This window comes from Salmo salar, chromosome ssa10, assembly GCF_905237065.1.
Source record: "Salmo salar chromosome ssa10, Ssal_v3.1, whole genome shotgun sequence".
Classification (NCBI taxonomy): Eukaryota; Metazoa; Chordata; class Actinopteri; order Salmoniformes; family Salmonidae; genus Salmo; species Salmo salar.
Genome location: NC_059451.1, coordinates 86,791,777 through 86,814,261, shown reverse-complemented (window position 1 = coordinate 86,814,261; position 22,485 = coordinate 86,791,777). Strand labels below are relative to the sequence as shown.

Sequence of the window (22,485 nt, the reverse complement as noted above, 5' to 3'; positions counted from 1 at the left end):
AGAAGGTATTTGCCATGGTCACAGACAATGCTGTGAACATGAAGGCTGCTTGGTCTAAAGTGGAGGAGTCCTACCCTCACATCACACCCATTGGCTGTGCTGCTCATGCATTGAATCTGCTCCTCAAGGACATCATGGCACTGAAAACAATGGATACACTCTACAAGAGAGCCAAGGAAATGGTTAGATATGTGACGTTATAGCAGAAATCTACCTCACCAAGCAAAGTGAGAAGAATAAGAGCACCACATTGAAGCTGCCCAGCAACACCCATTGGGGTGGTGTTGTCATCATGTTTGACAGTCTCCTGGAGGGGAAGGTGTCTCCAAGAAATGGCCATATCACAGTCTGCCGATATGGACAGCCCCATCAAGAGGATCCTCCTGGATGATGTATTTTGGGAGAGAGTGGTAAGCAGCCTGAAACTCCTGAAACCTATAGCAGTAGCCATTGCACGGATTGAGGGAGACATGCCATCCTGTCTGATGTTCAGACTCTGCTTGCAGATGTAAGAGAAGAAATCCGTACTGCCCTGCCCACTTCACTGTTGCTCCAAGCAGAGGAAACTGCAGTTCTGAAATGCATCAAAAAGCGTGAAGACTTCTGCCTGAAGCCCGTACACGCCTTCGCGTACATTTTGGACCCCAAGTATGCTTGCAAGAGCATCCTGTCTGGTGCAGAGATCAACAAGGCCTATGGTGTCATCATTACCATGTCTCGCCACCTTGGCCTGGATGAGGGCAAGGTTCTTGGCAGTCTGGCAAAGTACACTTCCAAGCAAGGGCTTTGGGATGGAGATGCAATATTGCAGTCGTGCCAACATCTCATCAGCCACTTTCTGGATCTGAGGCTCTTTCCCCTGTTGCCTCCATCATCCTCCTAATCCCACCAACATCAGCCTCCTCAGAGCGCAACTGGTCCTTGTTTGGGAACACATACAGCAAAGCACGCAACAGGCTGACCAATACAAGGGTTGACAAATTGGTGGCCATCTGGCTTGTTGTTGAGCCTCAAATTTGCACATTCTCAACAAGGTTGGAAAGTGACAGTGAAGATGAGGCCTCAGTCAGATGTTCAAGAGGTGGACATTGAGGAGGTCCAGGGACAAGACATGGAAGCCTGAGAGGAAGACATACAAAGCTTTAGTTTCTAGACTATCATTTTACAGATGCATGTTGAAAATGTTTTTGGGAGATGCGATGGATCATTGAGGATCATTCAATATTCCCTTTTGTTGTTCAGTGAAATCATTCCATGTGATGAGTCAACTAATTTAATTCAAGTTCAAATCGTAACTAAATAGTTTTTTTTATTTATATTGGAAGGATTTAATCATTTGCAATTGTCTACTTATGATAAGGTAAAATGTTTGTTTCTGTCCCCATATGATATGGTAAATTTATCCAATGCAAAAAAAATAACATTTAAATGGTATTAATATTAATTTGCATATATTTCTGTTAATTCCCATTAATTCCAACGGAAAGTTTCCACCTCCTGAGTATTCCCCAAAATGTGCAACCCTACTGCCATCTATGGATTATATTTCTAATGTTGGTTGCGGCTGTCGGTTTATCCTTGTGCAGATTTAAAAATACAATCGTGGGAAAAATGTACGGTTGTTAAAAGCAAATGCCTACTACTGAAAAGAGAAGACTTATCCGTCTGAACCAATGAAAACAATTTTTAGCTAACCGCAGCACCGTTTTTCAAAGTACCTCATCTTCAGATAGGCTGTTGCCACGACGAGCGCTTCGGCCATCACCGTGAGTAGCCTATAGCTTCATCACTTGAAATTGTATTTAGTAGCCTACTGTAGCCTATGATATACAGTGTGCTCCAAATTTACTGGCACCCCTGACTGGCAATGCACAAACAATACTTTAAAAAATATAAACAATATAATTATAGAGAAACTCAAAATACCAACATGTGAGAAATACTGTACTTTATTAATGTTTCAATGGAACCCACCAAAATCATATAATTATTTAATACAAAATACATTTCACCAAAATCAAGGTTTCATAATTATTGGCACTCCTCATTTAGCACTTAGTGCCACCACCTCTGGCAGGGATAACAGCATGGTCTTTTCCTGTAATGTTTGACAAGGTTAAGGAACACATTTGTAGGGATTTTGGACCATTCCTCTATGCAGATCCTTTCAAGATCCTTCACATTCTTGGGTTTGCGCTTATCAACTGCCCTCTTCAACTCAGCCCACAGGTTTTCGATTGGATGGAGGTCCGGCGACCGAGATGGCCATAGCAGAACATTGATTTTGTTGTCACAGAATCATTTCTGTGTGGTTCTTGAGGTCTGTTTTGGGTCATTGTCTTGTTGGAAAGTCCACATACGGCCAAGTCCCAGCCATCTGGCAGAGGCAACCAGATTGTCAGCCAAAATTGCCTGATACTTGGTGGAATTCATTATGCCATCAATCTTAACCAGTGCCCCTGGCCCTCTGGAATTAAAACAGCCCCAAAACATCACTGACCCACCACCATATTTCACCGTGGGTATGAGGTGCCTCTCCTTGTATGCATCTCTGTTTCGACGCCAAACATGCCGATGCTGTATCTGACCAAAACGTTACATTTTGGTCTCATCTGACCAGAGCACCTTCTTCCAATCATAATTTAAATGACATTTGGCAAACTCCAAGCGCTTGCGTCTGTGTCTTGGGGTCATTAAGGGCTTTCTTCTGGCAGCCCTTCCAAAGAGCCTGTGGTTGTGGAGGTGGCATCTGATGGTGCTTTTTTAAACCTGGCGACCCCAAGACGCCACCGAGGCCTGCAATTCTTTCACAGTGATTCTTGGGAATTTTGGGAATTTTCTTTCACGAACCTCCTCCCTATCCTGGGGGGCAAAATGCATTTGCGTCCTCTACCCGTGAGGTTTTCAACTGTTCCATATCTTTTGAATTTTCTAATAATTGCCCTGACAGTGCTCAGTGGTATATTCAATCGTTTGTGGATCTTCTTGTAGCCATTACCAGACTTATGAAGGTCTACGACCATCTGTCCCTTTTGAACTGCCAGTTCTTTTCTTTTCTTCATGGTGTTGGATGACAAAGGAATATTGCATGCGTGTTACCTCATTTTTATACCCTAGTGAAAAAGGAAGTGATGTAATGGCTCAATATAGTTCCTTAACACTTAGATAAACTTAAATAAGTGGAATATAATTCCTGGTTTAATTTTGGTAGATGTTATTTACAATAATATTTAAGCGTGCCATTAATTGTGAAACCTTGATTTGGAGGACATTGATTTTTCATTAAATCAATAAATTATTTTGGCGGGTTCCATTGAAACATTAATGTATTTTTCACATGTTGGTATTTTGAGTTTCTCTATAATTATATTGTTTATTTTTTTTAGGTATTGTTTGTGCATTGCCAGTCAGGGGTGCCAGTCATTTTGGAGCCCACTGTATATCATGTATACTGTATATTTCTTTGTAATATTGTACAATCTGTGTGTCGCTTTATTGGCCTGGGCTATTGTTTGAATTCAAGATAAAGCTAATGTCTTCTGTCATGGAAATGATGTAGAATTACGTGAAATCAGTTTTTAAAGGGTTGACATTTTTCGGGCTCTGCTAAATTATGTTACCCATGTGTGGAAATCCAAAATAATTATCTGCTCAACTGTAGCCTACAATAAATGTAGGATTTACAAGCAGGTATAAATTGACAGCTGAGTCATCTATTTTCTGAAACTACAGCCGGATGCGCTGCTATTGTGTGTCCTGTTTACCGCACCCAGCGGAGGGAAATTGTACAGACCCATACCACAGTCCTCGCTAGGCTATTAAAAGTTTGCAGCCTGGCTTTTATTTTTAAAGCTTGACAACGAATTACAAAAAAAAAACTGCAACAAAACAGCATGCGGAGGAGAACCAAGCATGCCTGTTACAGCAGTAGCCTAGCCTGGCTACTCAACTATAAGACATTTTAAGTGCACCATACAGAAATGCTGACTTCAACCGCACCGGTGATTCATGCAGTGCAAAAAAAATATTAGTGTTACGACAACCTATCTACGGTTTTGTTATTTGGAGTTAAATACTTTTTTTTACAGCATATTATGCACATTTGCAAGCATAGTAGCAAAGGCTGGACAAATATTATTGATCTATTTTGTTTTTATGTTTAATGCTATATACAGCATCTTATGTACATAAGTGGACATTATAAACGGCCATATTATTTCTGTTAAAACATTGGCCAGTTTGGGTCACAGTTGTATGTTTTTTTTTTTTTTTGTAACAACAAACAGGCAAAGTTTTAGGTTGTAGTTATTATAGGAATTATAGGACTATTTCTCTCTATACGATTTGTATTTCATATACCTTTGACTATTGGATGTTCTTATAGGCACATTAGTATTGCTAGTGTAACAGTATAGCTTCCGTCCCTCTCCTCGCTTCTACCTGAGCTCGAACCAGGAACACATCGACAACAGCCACCCTCGAAGCAGCGTTACCCATGTAGAGCAAGGGGGGAAAACTACTCCAAGTCGAGTGACGTTTGAAACGCTATTAGCGCGCACCCGGCTAACTAGCTAGCCATTTCACATCGGTTACACCAGCCTAATCTTGGGAGTTGACAGGCTTGAAGCCATAAACCGCGCAATGCATTGCGAAGGGCTGCTGGCAATCGCACGAAATTGCTGTTTGAATGAACGCTTACGAGCCTGCTGCTGCCTACCATCGCTCAGTCAGACTGCTCTATCAAATCATAGACTTGATTATAACATAACACACAGAAATACGAGCCTTAGGTCATTAATATGGTCGAATCCGGAAACTGTCATCTCGAAAACCAAACGTTTTTTCTGTCAGTGAAATATGGAACCGTTCCGTATTTTATCTAACGGGTGGCATCCCTAAGTCTAAATATTCCTGTTACATTGCACAACCTTCAATGTTATGTCATAATTACTTAAAATTCTGGCAAATTAGTTCAACAAGCCAGGCGGCCCAAACTGTTGCATATACCCTGACTCTGCGTGCAATGAACGCAAAATGACACAATTTCAACCTGGTTAATATTGCCTGCTAACCTGGATTTCTTTTAGCTAAATATGCAGGTTTGAAAATATATACTTCTGTGTATTGATTTTAAGAAAGGCATTGATGTTTATGGTTGGGTACAGTCGTGCAACGATTGTGCTTTTTTCGCAAATGCGCTTTTGTTAAATCAACCCCCGTTTGGCGAAGTTGGCTGTCTTTGTTAGGAAGAAATAGTCTTCACACAGTTCCCCATGAGCCAGGCGGCCCAAACTGCTGCATATACCCTGACTCTATTTGCAAGAGAAGTGACACATTTTCCCTAGTTAAAATAAATTAATGTTAGCAGGCAATATTAACTAAATATGCAGGTTTAAAAATATATACTTGTGTATTGATTTTAAGAAAGGCATTGATGTTTATGGTTGGAGCAACGTGTACCTAAGCGATTATATGCAGGACAGGCTTGATAAACTAGTAATATCATCAACCATGTGTAGTTAACTAGTGATTATGATTGATTGTTTTTTATAAGATAAGTTTAATGCTAGCTAGCAACTTACCTTGGCTTCTTACTGCATTCGCGTAACAGGCAGGCTCCTCGTGGAGTGCAATGTAAAGCAGGTGGTTAGAGCGTTGGACTAGTTAACCATAAGGTTGCAAGATTGAATCCCCGAGCTGACAAGGTAAAAATCTGTCGTTCTGCCCCTGAACAAGGCAGTTTAACCCACCGTTCCTAGGCCGTCGTTGAAAATAAGAATGTGTTCTTAACTGACTTGCCTAGTTAAATAATGGTCTAAAAAAAAACAATCGAGGGGAAAAAAAAAAAATGTCCAAATCGGCGTCCAAAAATACCGATGTCCGATTATGAAAACTTGAAATCGGCCCTAATTAATCGGCCATTCCGATTAATCGGTCGACCTCTACTTTGCACCCCAGTATTTCTACTTTGCACACTCATCTACTGTCAAATCTACCATTCCAATGTTTTAATTGCTATATTGTATTTACTTCATCACCATGGCCTATTTAAATAAAGGTGAAATAAAAAAATAAATGCTTCAAAATTCACAAATTGGCTGACAAAGATTCTCATGGAACAAAATATGTATTAGATCTCTTAAGCCTGTGTTTACCACAGACATTATTTTCTGAATGGTCATAATTGCCCTTTGAAAGTCAGAGTACCATCATTCTTACCCTCCCCCTTTACCCAACTCCCTGAGGGACAATGGTGACTTTGTTGGAGCAGGCTGCCCTTTTTCCAGTCTCAGTGGGTCTTATCAGTATTCTAGAGTCAATTAAGAACAACATCTTATTTACGATGATGGCCTGGCAAGAGGCAAAATGTTGTGCTCAAGAAAGGATACTTAAAATGGCCTTACGTATAAGAATGTTTGGGCCTGCGTTTTGCTAGTGATGTCCACCCGACAGCACTGTCGATCACAATGGTGATTTGGACATCTCTGATTGTTGACAAAACGAAAGGCTGCATGATACAGAGTTAAGAGCCTTCAGTGTAGAGCAACACAGAGAGAAAAGTACAACGAATCACCTATTTTCTGGCGGGAAGGAAAAAACAGCTTTGTGCCGGTAATAAAACCCAATACGCAGCTTGAGTTCCCAGACAAGGTTCGCTATATGGGTGATGAAGCTCAACTTCTCATCCACCCAAACTCAAAGAAATGTGTATGCTTTGACATGCTCTGCAGAATGTCCTTTCAAGGTAGTATGTTACTGACCTTTACGATCAGTTGTTGACATGGTAAAGGAATGTTGTTTTGACAGACTCCAGTGGAGGACGTTCCTCTGGCAATCGCTCCGTTCCAGGGCCGTGTGCTGGTGGGCGTTGGCAAACTGCTGCGCATCTATGACCTGGGCAAGAAGAAGCTGCTCCGGAAGTGTGAGAACAAGGTGAGACAGGAGCCTGACGTTTCACACACACAAAAAAATACAAATACACAAGGATGTATAAAAAACAATCGACTCTACTGTGTAAACACAAGACCAGACGGCGGTGTGGTAAGTGGCTGGTTAGGAAGGCTAACAAGCTCTCAGACCTGGAAGTGTCAAGGGGTCAGATTGATGCTCCTGCGACTGTCTTTGGTAATCGCACCACTTTACTTTTTCTGTTGTTACAAAGTGGGATTCAAATGGATATAACTGTCACTATTTGTAAACATTCTATACAGAGGACTCTGTCAAAGTGCTCTCAATTCACTGGTATTTAGCTATGTTTTTTTTTGTCGATTGTAGGGCTGTAGCCACAGAATTCTCGTAGTTTTCAACCATCAATCACAACATTTTCAGCTGGCACAATACAGCCAATGGCAAGCACGCCGCCTCTCGCCACAGCTGCTTCAGCAAACGGCGTCAATCACTCCCCCACAGCTAGCAAGCTAGCACTCGTCGTGGAAATGGGGATGGCGGAATGTAAATGTGGACCAATCCCTGTCAACCCATACATTAAAACGTAGCTATGAAGCTCTACTTTGTAACCTGATGTGTTTCTTTCCCTTTTCTCTGATTTAAACATTCATTGATGTAGCCGAAATAAACTTTTTACCTTATTTCAGTCCAAGGATGTCCAATGACCGTGAAACAACCTCAGGACTTCCCAATACTTTTTAGCAATACAATATCACATCGATCTTACTCTGGTAGGTTGACCAATACCTTCCACCAAGAGCAAATACGAACACCGATTTTTGCGGTTTTCACAAAAAGGGCTGTCGCAAAGAGTTGAAAGTGCTTAGCACGGCACTTGCTTTACATTTGCAATCATGTCGTGTACGGTTTATAACTTACGGTATTAGTATTTTTAGACTTCGGTAACAACTGCCATATTAATGTTTTTTAAAAGATTTATGACATTGACATTTAGTGAATTTATTTATGTCCATTTATGATGGTATTTGATGTTTCTCAATATTAATAGTTCTAAATATGCTTTGAGTAGTGCAAATTAATTGTAAGTTGTTTAAATTCTTCATTCTGATTGCTTTATACTTTTCAACCAAACTTCACTGTCAGTTTTTATCCTATTATTTTAGGTTGACGTAGTCTTATTTGTAGAACATTGAATATAAATCCTCCTTTGTAGCCACAAACTCTGGTACTTGACCAGTGGTTACCATTTGCATAGTTATTTAATTCCAGCATTAACTTCAAGAATTGTAATCAGTTAATTTCCTGCAGTGGTTTATCATGTATACACTGTCACATTTATTTTGTCTTAGTATGCCTCTTATTTATTTCTTTATCAGAATAATCATTCTATTTGACCTCTATTCAATTTCAGTTTTTACTTTCGCAACGTGACGGCAGTATGACGTTTTCCAGGGGTCTCTACTCCCGAAGTTGTTGACTTGTTCTTGCAAGTTTGCTAGTTGTTCTCAGCTGAAGAGCAGTTTCTTACTGCTGATAAAATTGATGATTGCTGTATTTTTTTTGCGTCATTAGTGGATTATTTAATGGAACAAATCATCTATCCACAGCATTGTGTGGATAGATACCGGTGTATATAGTAAAATACAGTTTACCACTCAGCCTAGTTTAAGACTAATTTCAAATACTTCAGGTTAAGGTCTCAAAGGAATGAAGTTAGCCACTATAGAATTGTTAGCGATCTAAGTGCAGTAATCAAGTTCAGGAGAAGATTGATTTGTAAGAATCTCCTTCCAAAATCAAAGATAAAAGGCCACAGCATCATCCATCCATTGTACCAAAGGACAATTTACCACTGTCCACCTCTTGTTTAGGTTCCAGACCTTCCAAATAAAATCCATATGGCAGACCATTGAGGACAGAGGTGTTCAGTTGATGTCATCTGTCTCGTTTGCAGCATGTGCCCAACCTGGTGACTGGTATCCACACCATCGGTCAGCGGGTCATAGTGACTGATGTACAGGAGAGTCTGTTCTGGGTGCGCTACAAGCGCAACGAGAATCAGCTGATCATCTTCGCTGACGACACCCACCCTCGCTGGGTCACCACCGCCTGCCTGCTGGACTACGACACCATGGCTTCAGCCGACAAGTTTGGCAACATCAGCATTGTATGTGGTCGCTCTTTATTGTTCCTTTCTGACAATGGTGTTGGGTATTATATTGGATACAACCTTTTCTCTAAAAGGAAGTGTTTGCCAGATGCGTCATACTAATAGTTTTATCCAATTTATGATATTTCAATGATGCCACAAACATCTTGAAGGCTTTTACACTTACATTTTGTACCCCCTCAGGTGCGCCTTCCCCCTAACACCAGTGACGATGTGGATGAGGACCCAACTGGGAACAAAGCATTGTGGGATAGAGGTCTGCTGAACGGAGCTTCTCAGAAGGTACAAGCTTTCTGCTCTTCTGTCACAGCATCACAGCTCTATAGAGACTTGTTGTCTGTCTCTCGCTCTGTGGATCACTGTTTGTCCTGGTGATGTTGTAGTTTGCCTCATCCGAGGCCAGACCTGCTCTCCAAATCTTGGCAGCTTTCCAGGCCAATTTGCTGTTAACCTGTTGAGGACAGACGTTCCGCGGGTGGAACCCCGTTCCGCCTGCGGAACCCCTAGCCAACAGCCAATGGCATCGCACGGCGCAAAATACAAAACCAACTAAATTACCACAATTCAATTAGATACAGAACTCCTTTATGCAATCGCGGTGTCAGATTTTAAAATAGCTTTTCGGCGAAAGCACATTTTGCAATATTCTTAGTACATAGCTTGGCCATCGCGGCTAGCTATTTTGACACCCACCAAGTTTGGGGCTCACTAAACTCAGAATTACTATTAGAAAAATTGGATTACCTTTGCTGCTGTTCGTCAGAATGCACTCCCAGGACTTTTTGGTTCCAAATAATCCATAGTTATATTCAAATAGCTCCGTTTTGTTCGTGCGTTCAGGTCACTATCCGAACGGTGACGCGCGAGCGCATTTTGTGACCAAAAATTTCAAAATATTCCATTACCGTACTTAGAAGCATGTCAAACGCTGTTTAAAATCAATTTTTATGTTATTTTTCTCATAAAATAGCGAAAATATTCCAACCGGGCAACGTTGTATTCATTCAAAGGCTGAAAGAAAAACATGACGTAGTCTCGTGAACGCGCATCTCCATGTCTCACTGTCCCCAGGCTGACCACTCACAAACAGAGCTGTTGTTCTTTGCCCAGAGACAGCAGACACCCCATTCCACTTTCTGGCGGCTTTAGAGAGCCAATGGAAGCCTTAGAAAATGTCACGTTACAGCACAGATGCTGTATTTTCGATAGAGATGCAACAGAAGGACAACAAATTGTCAGACAGGGCACTTCCTGTATGGAATCTTCTCAGATTTTGGCCTGCCATATGAGTTCTGTTATACACAGACACCATTCAAACAGTTTTAGAAACTTTAGTGTTTTCTATCCAAATCTACTAATTATATGCATATTCCAGTTTCTGGGCAGGAGTAGTAACCAGATTAAATCGGGTACGTTTTTTATCCGGCCGTGAAAATACTGCCACCTATCCCAAAGAAGTTAAATATGCTGTTTTCCTTTTAGCTGTTTATTGGAAGCTTTTAAGAGCTAGAAGATGTTTAGGTAGTCAGTGGGAAATTCCCTCCGCTTGGATTTATTGTGGGCAATTGGTAAAAAAGGTGCATATAAGCAATGTTTTCTGGGTGTGTGTCATGGGTGAGAATTGCTCTGTAATGCCCTGTCTGCCTGACCCTGTACCATGTCTGTTCCCCTGTGTCAGGCTGAAGTGATCATGAACTACCACATTGGGGAGACGGTGCTGTCACTGCAGAAGACCACACTGATCCCCGGAGGCTCGGAATCTCTGGTCTACACAACTCTGTCTGGAGGCATCGGCATCCTGGTGCCCTTCACTTCCCACGAGGTACCTCACTCACACACAGTGTCTTCAGGAAGTATTCATACCGCTTGATTTACTCCACATTTTGTTGTTACAGCCTGAATTCAAAATTGATAAAATATATTTTTTAAATCTCACCAATCTACACACAACACCCCATACTAGTGAAAATATGTTTTGAGAAAGTTTTGCAAATGTATTGATAATGAAATACCGAAACTATTAGGTTAAAGGATCTGTCCGTACATCTTCTAGATAGAATTGTGATGAGTCATACAGTGCATTTGGAAAGTATTCAGACCCCTTGACCTTTCCCACATTTTGTTACATTTTAGCCTTATTCTAAAATTGATTAAATTAATTTTCCCCTTTATCAATCTACACACACTACCCCATAATGACAAAGAGAAAACAAGTTTATAGAAAATTTTGTTAATGTATTATAAATAAAAAACAAATGCTTTGCTTGCATACGTATTCAGACCCTTTGCTATGATACTTGGAATTGGGCTCAGGTGTATCTTGTTTTGATTGATCATCCTTGAGATGTTTCTAAAACTTGACTGGTCCACCTGTGGTAAATTCAATTGATTGGACATTGTTTGGAAAGGCACACACCTGTCTATACAAGGTCTCACAGTTGACTGTGCATGTCAAAGCAAAAACCAAGCCATGAGGTTGAAGGAATTGTCGTAGAGCTCAGAGACGACAGGTTTGTGTCCAGGCACAGATCTGGGAAAGGGTACCAAAAAATGTCTGCAGCATTGAAGGTCCCCAAGAACACAGTGGCCTCCATCATTCTTAAATGGAAGAAGTTTGGAACCACCAAGACTCTTCCTATAGCTGGTCGCCCAGCCAAACTGAGCAATCGGGGGAGGGCCTTGGTCAGGGAGGTGACCAAGAACCTGATGGTCACTCTGACAGAGTTCCTCTGTTGAGATGGGAGAACCTTCCAGGAGGACAACCATCATCTCTGCAGCACTCCAACAAATAGGCCTTTATGGTAAAGTGGTCAGACGGAAGCCTCTCCTCAGTAAAAGGCACATGACAGCCCACTTGGAGTTTGCCAAAAGGCATCTAAAGACTCTCAGACTATGTGAAACAAGATTCTCTGGTCTGATGAAACCAAGATTGAACTCTGGCCTGAATGCCAAGCGTCACGTCTGGAGGAAACCTGGCACCATCCCCACGGTGAAGCATGGTGGTGGCAGCATCATGCTGTGGGGATGTTTTTCAGCCGCAGGGACTGGGAGACTAGTCAGGATCGAGGGAAAGATGAATGGCGCAAAGTACAGAGAGATCCTTGATGAAAACCTTCTCCAGAGTGCTCAGGACCACGGACTGGGGCGAAGGTTCACCATCCAACAGGACAATAACCCTAAGCGCACAGCCAAGACGTTGCAGGAGTGGCTTCGGGACAAGTCTCAATGTCCTTGAGTGGCAAAAGATTCTGTGGTCTGCGACAAAAATGTACCTCTTTGGACTGAATGCAAAGTGCTTTGTCTGGCAGATCATCACTTGTCTAACACCATCCCTGCTGTGGGGCATGGTGGTGGCAGCATCATGCTATGGGGATGCTTTTCAGCGTCAGGGACTGGGAGACTGGTAAGGAACAATGAATGGAGCCAAATACAGACACATGATTGATGTGAACCTGCTTCATAGTGCAAACTACTGTAGACTGGCGAGAAGATTTACATTCCAACAGGAGAATGACCCCCAAGCATACAGCCAAAGCAGTGCTGGAATGGCTTCAGAACAAGAATGTGAAAGTCGTTGTGTGGCCCCAGCCAAAGCCCAGACTTGAATACCATTGAAAATCTGTGGATCAACTTTAAGATTGCTGTTCAAATTGGAAATCCACATGAGAAAGGTTGCGGACTCCGCGTGCATATTATCTGCAAATTCAGGAGGGTGAAGCCAGTAGGAGCTGGACGAGGATGGTCAGATTACTTTTTTTTCTCTTCTAGTTATCTTGAAGATATATCTCTAGTAATTTGTGTCTTTCATTAAACAGTGCAATTAAAGCATCAGACAAGCTCAATGCATATCTAGTTCATTTGATTAAAACACAAGGTGTGTCTACAGTGCATTCGGAAAGTATTCAGACCCCTTGACTTTTTCTACCTTTTTTTACGCTACACCCTTATTCTAAAATAGATTACATTAATTGTTTTCCTCATCAATCTACACACAATACCCCATAATGACGAAGCAAAAACAGGTTTTTAGAAATGTTTACAAATGTATAAAAAAAAATGTATTCAGACCCTTTGTTATGAGACTCGAAATTGAACTCAGGTGCACCCTGATTCCATTGATCATCCTTGAGATGTTTCTACAACTTGATTGGAGTCCACCTGTTTTAAATTCAATTGATTGGACATGATTGGAAAGGCATACAACTGTCTATGTGACCGACTGCCTCGATTCGGTCTTATGTAGCAAAATTTGAAATGGTGTTTTTTTACATTGGATAAAAGTAGAGACTCAGAGCTAGAAAATTGTATATTATACACTGCAGTTGAAGAACACTGGTTAAGTAATTCTGCGTTGAAAGTTGATTAACTTGTAACCCCACTTTTAAGAAAATGGTTGTTTTAATGTTTTGGTACACCTACTGGAGAGCTCTTTGTCTACACCCATTCAGCCTTTTTCACACACTCTTAAACCGTAGCACCACCCATTTCTTTAAGGATTCATGTGAGGCCATTTGCTAAACCGAAATATTAGTTCAGTTCACAACTGAAGATTTCAAGACTAAAATTGGTGAAAGTAGTAGCCTACAATAAAGAAAAACACACTATCTAGTCATTGGCCTATATGCTAATCTGACTTTGCATGTCATATTGTTCTTCACATTACAGTCTCTTGTAAACCCACACTATATAAAATAAAAAGTTGGTATGTCACATGCACAGGATACAGGTGTAAACAGTACAGTGAAATGGTTTCTTGTAAATAAGAATGTGTTATAACTGACTTGCCTTGTTAAATAAAGGTTCAATTAAACATTTTTTTTTATAGCATAGTAGCAATATCAAAAATAGAAAGTGTCCAGATAAAAATATTTTAGAAATATTTTGTTTAGACATGTAGCTAGCTAGCTAGCTAGCTAGCTGAACTGGCATAATCCCAAATCTTACTACTACCAACCAATACAAACAGTCATAGCTGTAGTATGAATCTGCAGGTAGCTAAAGCTAACCAACCAGGTTCAATGTTAGATAGCTAACATTAGGCAAAAACAAAGAATGCAAATGGATTTCTGATTCGAATGATATTACGACACAGATCATATGTTTAACGTTACATAGCGAGCGAGCTAGCGTTCGCTAGTTAACAGTATGCTTTTAACTTGCATTGAAAACAACTTTCTGCCAAAATTAGAAACGTGTAATAACTGAAAATGTAGCTAGACTCTTACCAGTATACATGGATGAATGCTTCACGGCAGACTGGAACCATTTAACTCTGTTTTGTTTGTAGCAACATCTTATTTGGCCAGCGTTGTCAAGTCACTCCGGTTCACACTGACCGTGGCGTGTGCAGAAAGTAGCATATAACTATATCCAACTGATCTGTCAATAGCGCCTGCTAAATTCAGGGCATCAATGTTGTTGAGAAAAGTAGCAAAACGTTTGCATTTCTCGATGGCTATCAACACATACTGAGCAGCTCATGTTATAAACAGAAGCCTGCTACATGGCAGACCAATCCAAACTCATCTCTCGGCATGTCCAGCCCATCCATTATCTCAGCCAATCATGACTAGTGGGAAGGTTCCTGTCTTCTTCCGTGGCTAAAATAGGCTCGTAATTTAGCAATGTTATTTGTATTTACGGATGGGATACAAGTTTAATATTAAGGCACATGGAAGTTCACATGTTCCAGAAGGCATTTCTGACCAAAAAAATCATTTTGATAAAAAATGGCCTGCCACCATCACCTGGCTGCATCATGCTGTGGGGATGTTTTTTAGCGACAGGGATTGGGAGACTAGTCAGGATCAATGGAAAGATGAACAGAGCCAAGTACAGAGAGATCCTTGATGAAAACCTGCTCCAGAGTGCTCAGGACTTCAGACCGGGGCTAAGGTTAACCTTCCAACAGGACAACTACCCTAAGCACACAGCCAAGACAATGCAGGCGTGGCTTCGGGACAAGGCTCTGAATGTCGTTGAGTGGCCCAGCCAGAGCCCGGACTTTAACCCGATCTAACATCTCTGTAGAGACCTGAAAATAGCTGTGCAATGACACTCCCCATCCAACCTGACAGAGCTTGAGAGGATCTGCAGAGAAGAATGGGAGAAACTCTCCAAATACAGGTGTGCCAAGCTTGTAGTGTCATACCCAAGAAGACACGAGACTGTAATCGCTGCTAAAAGTGCTTCAACAAAGTACTGAGTAAAGGGTCTGAATACTTATGTAAATGTGATATTTCAGTTTTTATTTGTATTATATGTGCGAACATTTCTAAAAACATGTTAATGCTTTGTCATTATGGTGTATTATGTGTAGATTGATGAAAAAAAATGTTTAATCAATTTTAGAATGAGGCTGTAACATATCATGTGGAAAAGGTCAAGGAGTCTGAACTTTCTGAATGCGCTGTATATATGGAAAAACACATGTTTTTAAAATGTCAACCAATCGATTGGTCAAAATATCTTTTGGGGTCGGGACAGCCCTAATTGATGTCAAAAATTAATCTATGGTGTGCCTTTGTCTTCAGGATCATGACTTCTTCCAGCACTTAGAGATGCATATGCGCTCAGAGTTCCCCCCTCTGTGTGGCAGGGACCACCTCAGCTTCCGCTCCTACTACTTCCCTGTAAAGGTGGGTACTACCTGATTAGGTTGCATTACTATTCCCCTAGGATGGGGAGGCAAAGAAAGCCACAATTTATACTTCCAGCGATGTAGAGGGAATGTGTCCAGAGGACACCACTATTAACAAATTGAATCTGATACCAAATATTTTGGGTGAAAAGTTATGCCAGGAACCAACTGCATGTGGTTCCTGACATACATTTGGCTGGATCAGTATTATATTTATTATAGATCCACATTAGTTCCTGCCAAGGCAGCAGCTACTCTTCCTGGGGTTTATTATAGATCCCCATTAGTTCCTGCCAAGGCAGCAGCTACTCTCCCTGGGGTTTATTATAGATCCCCATTAGTTCCTGCCAAGGCAGCAGCTACTCTTCCTGGGGTTTATTATAGATCCCCATTAGTTCCTGCCAAGGCAGCAGCTACTTTTCCTGGGGTTTATTATAGATCCCCATTAGTTCCTACCAAGGCAGCAGCTACTTTTCCTGGGGTCCAGCAAAATTGAGGCAGTTATACATTTTAAAAACATGACAATACATTCATAACAGATTTCACAACATATTAAGTGTGCCCTCAGGCCCCTACTCTACTACCACATATCTATAGCGTTTGTCTTATCGTGTCTTTGTTTGTGTTGCTTCACAGTCCCCGCTGTTCCATAAGGTGTATTTAAAAAATCTAATTTTACTGCTTGCATGAGTTACTTTATGTGGAATAGAGTTCCATGTAGTCATGGCTCTATGTACTACTGTGCGCCTCCCATAGTCTGTTCTGGACTTGGGGACTGTAGACATGCTGTGAATTATTAACAGATTGCATGCGGTCTCTGAACATGATTGCGGAAATCGGAAGCCTTGTTCTTTGGCCATCCAGACAGTCTTACCTACTGTGTCTGACCCTCTCTCCTGTCTGTGTGTGTGCAGAATGTGATAGATGGAGATCTGTGTGAGCAGTTCAACTCCATGGACCCCCACAAGCAGAAGAGTGTTGCTGAGGAGCTGGACCGTACCCCCCCTGAGGTCTCAAAGAAACTGGAGGACATCCGCACACGCTATGCCTTCTAGAACCCTCCTGTACTGTACATACACAAATACACTCACTGTGCTGCGTTAAAATGAGGAGGAGTTGAGAGCTTTCTTGGTTTCCTGCCGAGATGTCGACAAAACATAGTTGCCTCTTCACCATCTACTCTGAATCGATCTTTAGGCCCTGTTTTCTTTATTAGGCCTATAAAATGTAACGAATTGTGGTGAGTGGTGGTAAGTCTATGGTGAATATTTACCACAAGGTTTTCACTCACAGGATGTCATTTAAACCTAGCCGGATTCTGTAGAATGTATCATGTGTGTAGCATCAGTGCTTTAGAGTCTACAGGAGCAGTCGCTGGGTTTTCAACCGTGAGAAGCATGGCCTAGTAAACCCTTTGATAGAATTAGCTCAACTGTTTTGGCATTGTGTGATTTGTTTAAACAATCCATTTTAAGTCTTTTTCTGTAACTGTGTGCTACAAATGGATTTTGTTTTCTGTCTCGATTTGAATCCTAAAAGAGTGTCAGTGTTTCAGCAGCTGTTTATTTAGTGCTTAAAAAGTATATTCCTTTGATGGACAAATTGTCCATATCTATTATACAGGATGACAGGATTGTGTAAAAATATCAAAGGAATACCCACACTGTATGAGAGCGATACCATTCCGTATTAGTCATGAGAAAACAGGCAGGCAAATTTGTAAATAAAGTGTTTTTTATCTCTTGTAATGCCTTGTCACATTGTCTGTTATAATTATGTGGGAGAGGCAAAGGAGCAGTGAGTTTTAACAATATTAGCATAGTTTACTGTTTAATTGGATTACAAAGCCAGCTCTGAATTTGGCTTTCATTTTACAATAGGTCTTCTGTGTCTTGTTTTTCAGCCTGCTCTCATGGATGGAATTTTGTATTTTTCACTGAAATGGTGAAACGGCTATAATATCCTCAAGGATCATAGCCTTTTTTTCAATTTTCGCCTAAAATGACAAACCCAAATCTAACTGCTTATAGCTCAGGACTTGAAGCAAGGATATGCATGTTCCTGATACCATTTGAAAGGAAACACTTTGAAGTTTGTGGAAATGTGAAATTAATGTTGGAGAATTTTAAGCACATTAGATCTGGTAAAAGATAATACAAACAAAACATTAGTTCTATTTTTCTTCATCTTTGAAATGCAATAGAAAGGACATACTTTCAGATAGGAGTCTAGGTGTAATTTAGATTTTGGCCACCAGATGGCAGCCGTGTGTATAAAGTTTAAGACTGATCCAGTGAAAAATTACATTACTACACAATATTTTGTATCAAGTCTGCCAGGAGTTTGCCCAAATATGCAGAATCGGTCAATTGATACATTTGCAACTGCATAACTATAGAGCACATACAAAAATTATATGGTAATAAAACATTTAAAGTTTACACACTCCCAGGAAGGTCATACATGATGGATCATTAGCTTATACACTAACTTTCCCACATCTAGATGGCCGGGCGGGGTGGGTGTGGAGCCAGAGAGCAGTGGGGTCAAACTGTAGACCTCAGTTCCTACATTTGATCATAAATATTTTATCAACCAAAACTATACTACAGTTTATCTCTGGGACCTTCAGGATGACAATTCAAAGGAAGATTACTGAATGTAAGTACATTATTTATCTTCAGAGGTGAATGTATCAAACCAGTTGCCATGATAAAAGTTTTTGTTGTGCACTCTCGCATGGTAATTTTTCACTGTAATAGCTACTGTTAATTGGACACCAGTTAGGTTAACAAGAATTTAAGCTTTCTGCCCATAAAAGACATGTTTATATCCCGGAAAGTTGGCTGTTGTATGCAACAACATTCCAGTCACAGCATACGTCAGCAACAACGTCCCGTTTAGGGACACCCATCCTGTAGAGGCTTAGCCAATCATATATGCAGATGTTGATCGTAAGATAAATCTATTATGTATGAATGAATCATGTCTATGTCCCTTTGAGATTATTTGCACTCCAGGAGATTGAATGCCAAAGAAAACAGAAGGAAACTGGTTCTGCGAGCCAGCATCTGTTTTATTGGCCCTTAAACAACTGCTAGTTTGTTTTTTCGCATTGTTTGGAACTTATTTTGTACATAATGTTTCTGCTACCGTCTCTTATGACCCGAAAAGAGCTTCTGGACATCAGAACAGCGATTACTCACCTCGAATTGGACAAATGTTTCTTTAATGAGTCAGACGGGAAGGATATACTCCAAACAGGCCCTCATCCCTGTCATTCGCTGGAGAAAGAAACAGATTTCGCGGAAAGAGTTTGGGGTACCTTGTGAGGATCAAGCGACGAGTGGCTAATCTGCTTTTGCCATCCGTACTTTTAGCTAGCGTTCAATTGCTGGAAAATAAATGGAACAAACTGAAAGCATGTATATCCTACCAACGGGACATGAATAACTGTAATATCTTATGTTTCACCGAGTCGTGGCTGAACGACGACATTAACATACAGCCGGCGGGATAAACACTATCGGCAGGATAGAACAGTCGTCTCTGGTAAGACATGGCCTATGTATATTTGTAAACAGCTGGTGCACAATATCTAAGGAAGTCTTGAGGTTTTGCTCGCCTGAAGTAGAGTATCTAATGATAAACTGTAGTCCACACTATCTACCTAGTGAGTTCATCTGTATTTTTCGTAGCTGTCTACATACCACCGTAGACCGATGCTGGCACTAAAACCACACTCGATGAGCTGTACACTACCGTTAAAACGTTTGGGGTCACTTAGAAATGTCCTTGTTTTCCATGAAAACATACATGAAAGGAGTTGCAAAATGAATATAAAATGTAGTCAAGATGTTGACAAGGTTATAAATAATGACTTTTAATTGCAATAAATATGTCCTTCAAACATGGCTTTCGTCAAATAATCCTCCATTTGCAGCAATTACAGCCTTGCAAACCTTTGGCATTCTAGTTGTCAATTTGTTGAGGTAATCTGAAGAGATTTCACCCCATGCTTCCGGAAGCACCTCCCACAAGTTGGATTGGCTTGATGGGCACTTCTTACGTACCATACGGTCAAGCTGCTCCCACAACAGCTCAATAGGGTTGAGATCTGGTGACTGTGTTGGCCACTCCATTATAGACAGAATACCAGCTGACTGCTTCTTCTCTAAACAGTTCTTGCATAGTTTGGAGTTGTGCTTTGGGTCATTGTCCTGTTGTAGGAGGAAATTGGCTCCAATTAAGTGCCGTCCACAGGGTATGGCAATGAGTTGCAAAATGAAGTGATAGCCTTCCTTCTTCAAGATCCCTTTTACCCTGTACAAATCTCCCACTTTACCACCACCAAAGCACCCCCAGACCATCACATTGCCTCCACCATGCTTGACAGATGGCGGGAAGCACTCCCAGCATCTTTTCATTTTTTCTGCGTCTCACGAATGTTCTTCTTTGTGATGCAAACACCTCAAACTTCGATTCCTCTGTCCACAACACTTTTTTCCAATCTTCCTCTGTCCATTTTCTGTGTTCTTTTGCCCATCTTAATCTTTTATTTTTATTGGCCAGTCTGAGATATGGCTTTTTCTTTGCAACTCTGCCTAGAAGGCCAGCATCCCGGAGTCGCCTCTTCACTGTTGACGTTGAGACTGATGTTTTGCGGGTACTATTTAATGAAGCTGCCAGTTGAGGACTTGAGGCATCTGTTTCTCAAACTTAACACTCTAATGTACTTGTCCTCTTGCTCAGTTGTGCACCGGGGCCTCCCACTCCTCTTTCTATTCTGGTTAGAGCCAGTTTGCGCTTTTCTGTGAAGGGAGTAGTACACAGCGTTGTACACAGCATTGTCTTGGTAATTTCTCGCATGGAATAGCCTTCATTTCTCTGAACAAGAATAGATTGAGTTTCAGAAGAAAGATCTTTGTTTCTAGCCATTTTGAGCCTGTAATCAAACCCACAAATGCTGACGCTAATCTAAAGAAGGCCAGTTTTATTGCTTCTTTAATCAGTATAACAGTTTTCAGCTGTGCTAACATAATTGCAAAAGGGTTTTCTAATAATCAATTAGCCTTTTAAAATGATAAACTTGGATTAGCTAACACAACGTGCCATTGGAACACAGGAGTGATGGTTGCTGATAATGGGCCTCTGTACGCCTATGTAGATATTCCATAAAAAAATCAGCTGTTTCCAGCTACAATAGTATTTTACAACATTAACAATGTCTACACTGTATTTCAATTTTAGTTTTCATTGATAAGCAATTTTGGTGCATTACTAATCGGTAGTAAGGCAATTAGTCAATGTTGTGACGGATATTAGGACATTTAACCTGTATCTTGATCATTCAAGTTAAGGCACTGATGCCCTACAACTGATATTGATATGGATTTAGCAGAGGGTTATTTTGAGTCACTGCCTCTTCCTCTACTTTACATTTTCAACGTGTCATTCAACAGCAGAACATAATACCATTGTGCCATACTCGAGGTTGGTGTTGTGCCATTCTTGAGGTTGGTGAGATTGCTGGGAATATAGGTAGTTAGGCATAGTGCAGAGAGATGTTTGTAAACTAAGTGTGGTATCTTTCAGTGAGGTTGTTTGTGCATATTTGTGTGATCAGTGTTGCACCCAAGTGTATGTTTGTTATTATGGCTTGAAGAGGTGCTTATTCTTTGGAATGTGTTTGTCATTCACCACAGTTTGACTCAAGACTTAACCAGTTTCCATGTTAATGTAGCTTCTCAAAATGATGGTGAAACATCCTTTCTGCTGGCCAGAGATATACATCCCAATTAAAGACCTATTTTCAAATTGCATGCATTTTTACATAAAAATGTATACTTAGTAATCTGTCTCAGACATTTATTTACTTCAATTAAATAGTTTTCTAAAGTAACTTCAGATAATTCCATTGACATCTTTACTGCATCTGTTTTATGCAAATGTCTTGGTGTTGTAACAGCAAGCTGGAATGAATATGTTAGCAGACTACCTAAAATATTGAGCACCGGGGTCGTTCACCCCGCCCCAAGTTTGAGTAAGAATGCTGAGGATGTACATTCCCTTCATTGGAGAGTCATTGGTCTCCATCTTCTGGGATTTCCCCCCTGATGTCACTTTGTCTGGACTAGCAGATGGTGTTGTTATGATTGAGGTTTGGTTTTAGATTTTGGGGTCTGCACTGTACATGGAATGCCCCTTCTCAAAATGTCTCCAGTGTCTATCTGGCTCTAGGCCAGCCTGAAATGACAGTTCATCTCGATGGTCTACAGCAGGGGTTCTTAAAGTGGGGTCTGTGGATGAGGTACAGCAGCTAGTCCGAAGCCAAATCTAAAACATCTATTTAAAAAAAACGTCTTTTACATAAAAAATAATAATAATACTAACTGATTAAACACATTTTGGCCGAGGAATCCATGGAATAAGTTTAGAAGGTGTAATACAATATTATTAAACAGAAGCAAATGGAACAAAATGGGGATAAACATACCTGAATTTGTCCAATAGAAGCTCTCGTTTGCAATTGTTGGACTTATGATTACACCCTAGATCAGTTAGATGCAGGCAAGGCAGTATTTAAAGCGACAACAACAAAACTTCTCTGCCCCATGACAAAATGTGTAGAATTGCAGGAAAATTGCTTGAAAACGGCTAAATGTTCTCTCAGATGCCAAGAGATGGACCTTCCCAGTGCCTGAGATTTGTTTAGTTCGGCCATGCACTGTCAAAGTCATAGTAGAACTCCTTGTATGCTATTTTT

The 22,485-nt window shown here is 40.8% G+C and overlaps 1 protein-coding gene across 1 annotated transcript in view; it reads left to right on the top strand.

Moving 5' to 3' along the window:
• Positions 1–17,467, top strand: part of sf3b3 (splicing factor 3b, subunit 3) — a 52,582-nt gene extending 35,115 nt beyond the window's left edge. Inside the window, exons 22-27 of the mRNA XM_045688179.1 lie at positions 6,808–6,933; positions 8,864–9,076; positions 9,263–9,361; positions 10,758–10,901; positions 15,613–15,717; positions 16,634–17,467. Of these exons, the coding sequence (XP_045544135.1) occupies positions 6,808–6,933; positions 8,864–9,076; positions 9,263–9,361; positions 10,758–10,901; positions 15,613–15,717; positions 16,634–16,774 (828 nt within the window). The 3' untranslated portion in view covers positions 16,775–17,467. The remainder of the gene's footprint in view (positions 1–6,807; positions 6,934–8,863; positions 9,077–9,262; positions 9,362–10,757; positions 10,902–15,612; positions 15,718–16,633) is intronic.
• Positions 17,468–22,485: the final 5,018 nt, after the last annotated feature.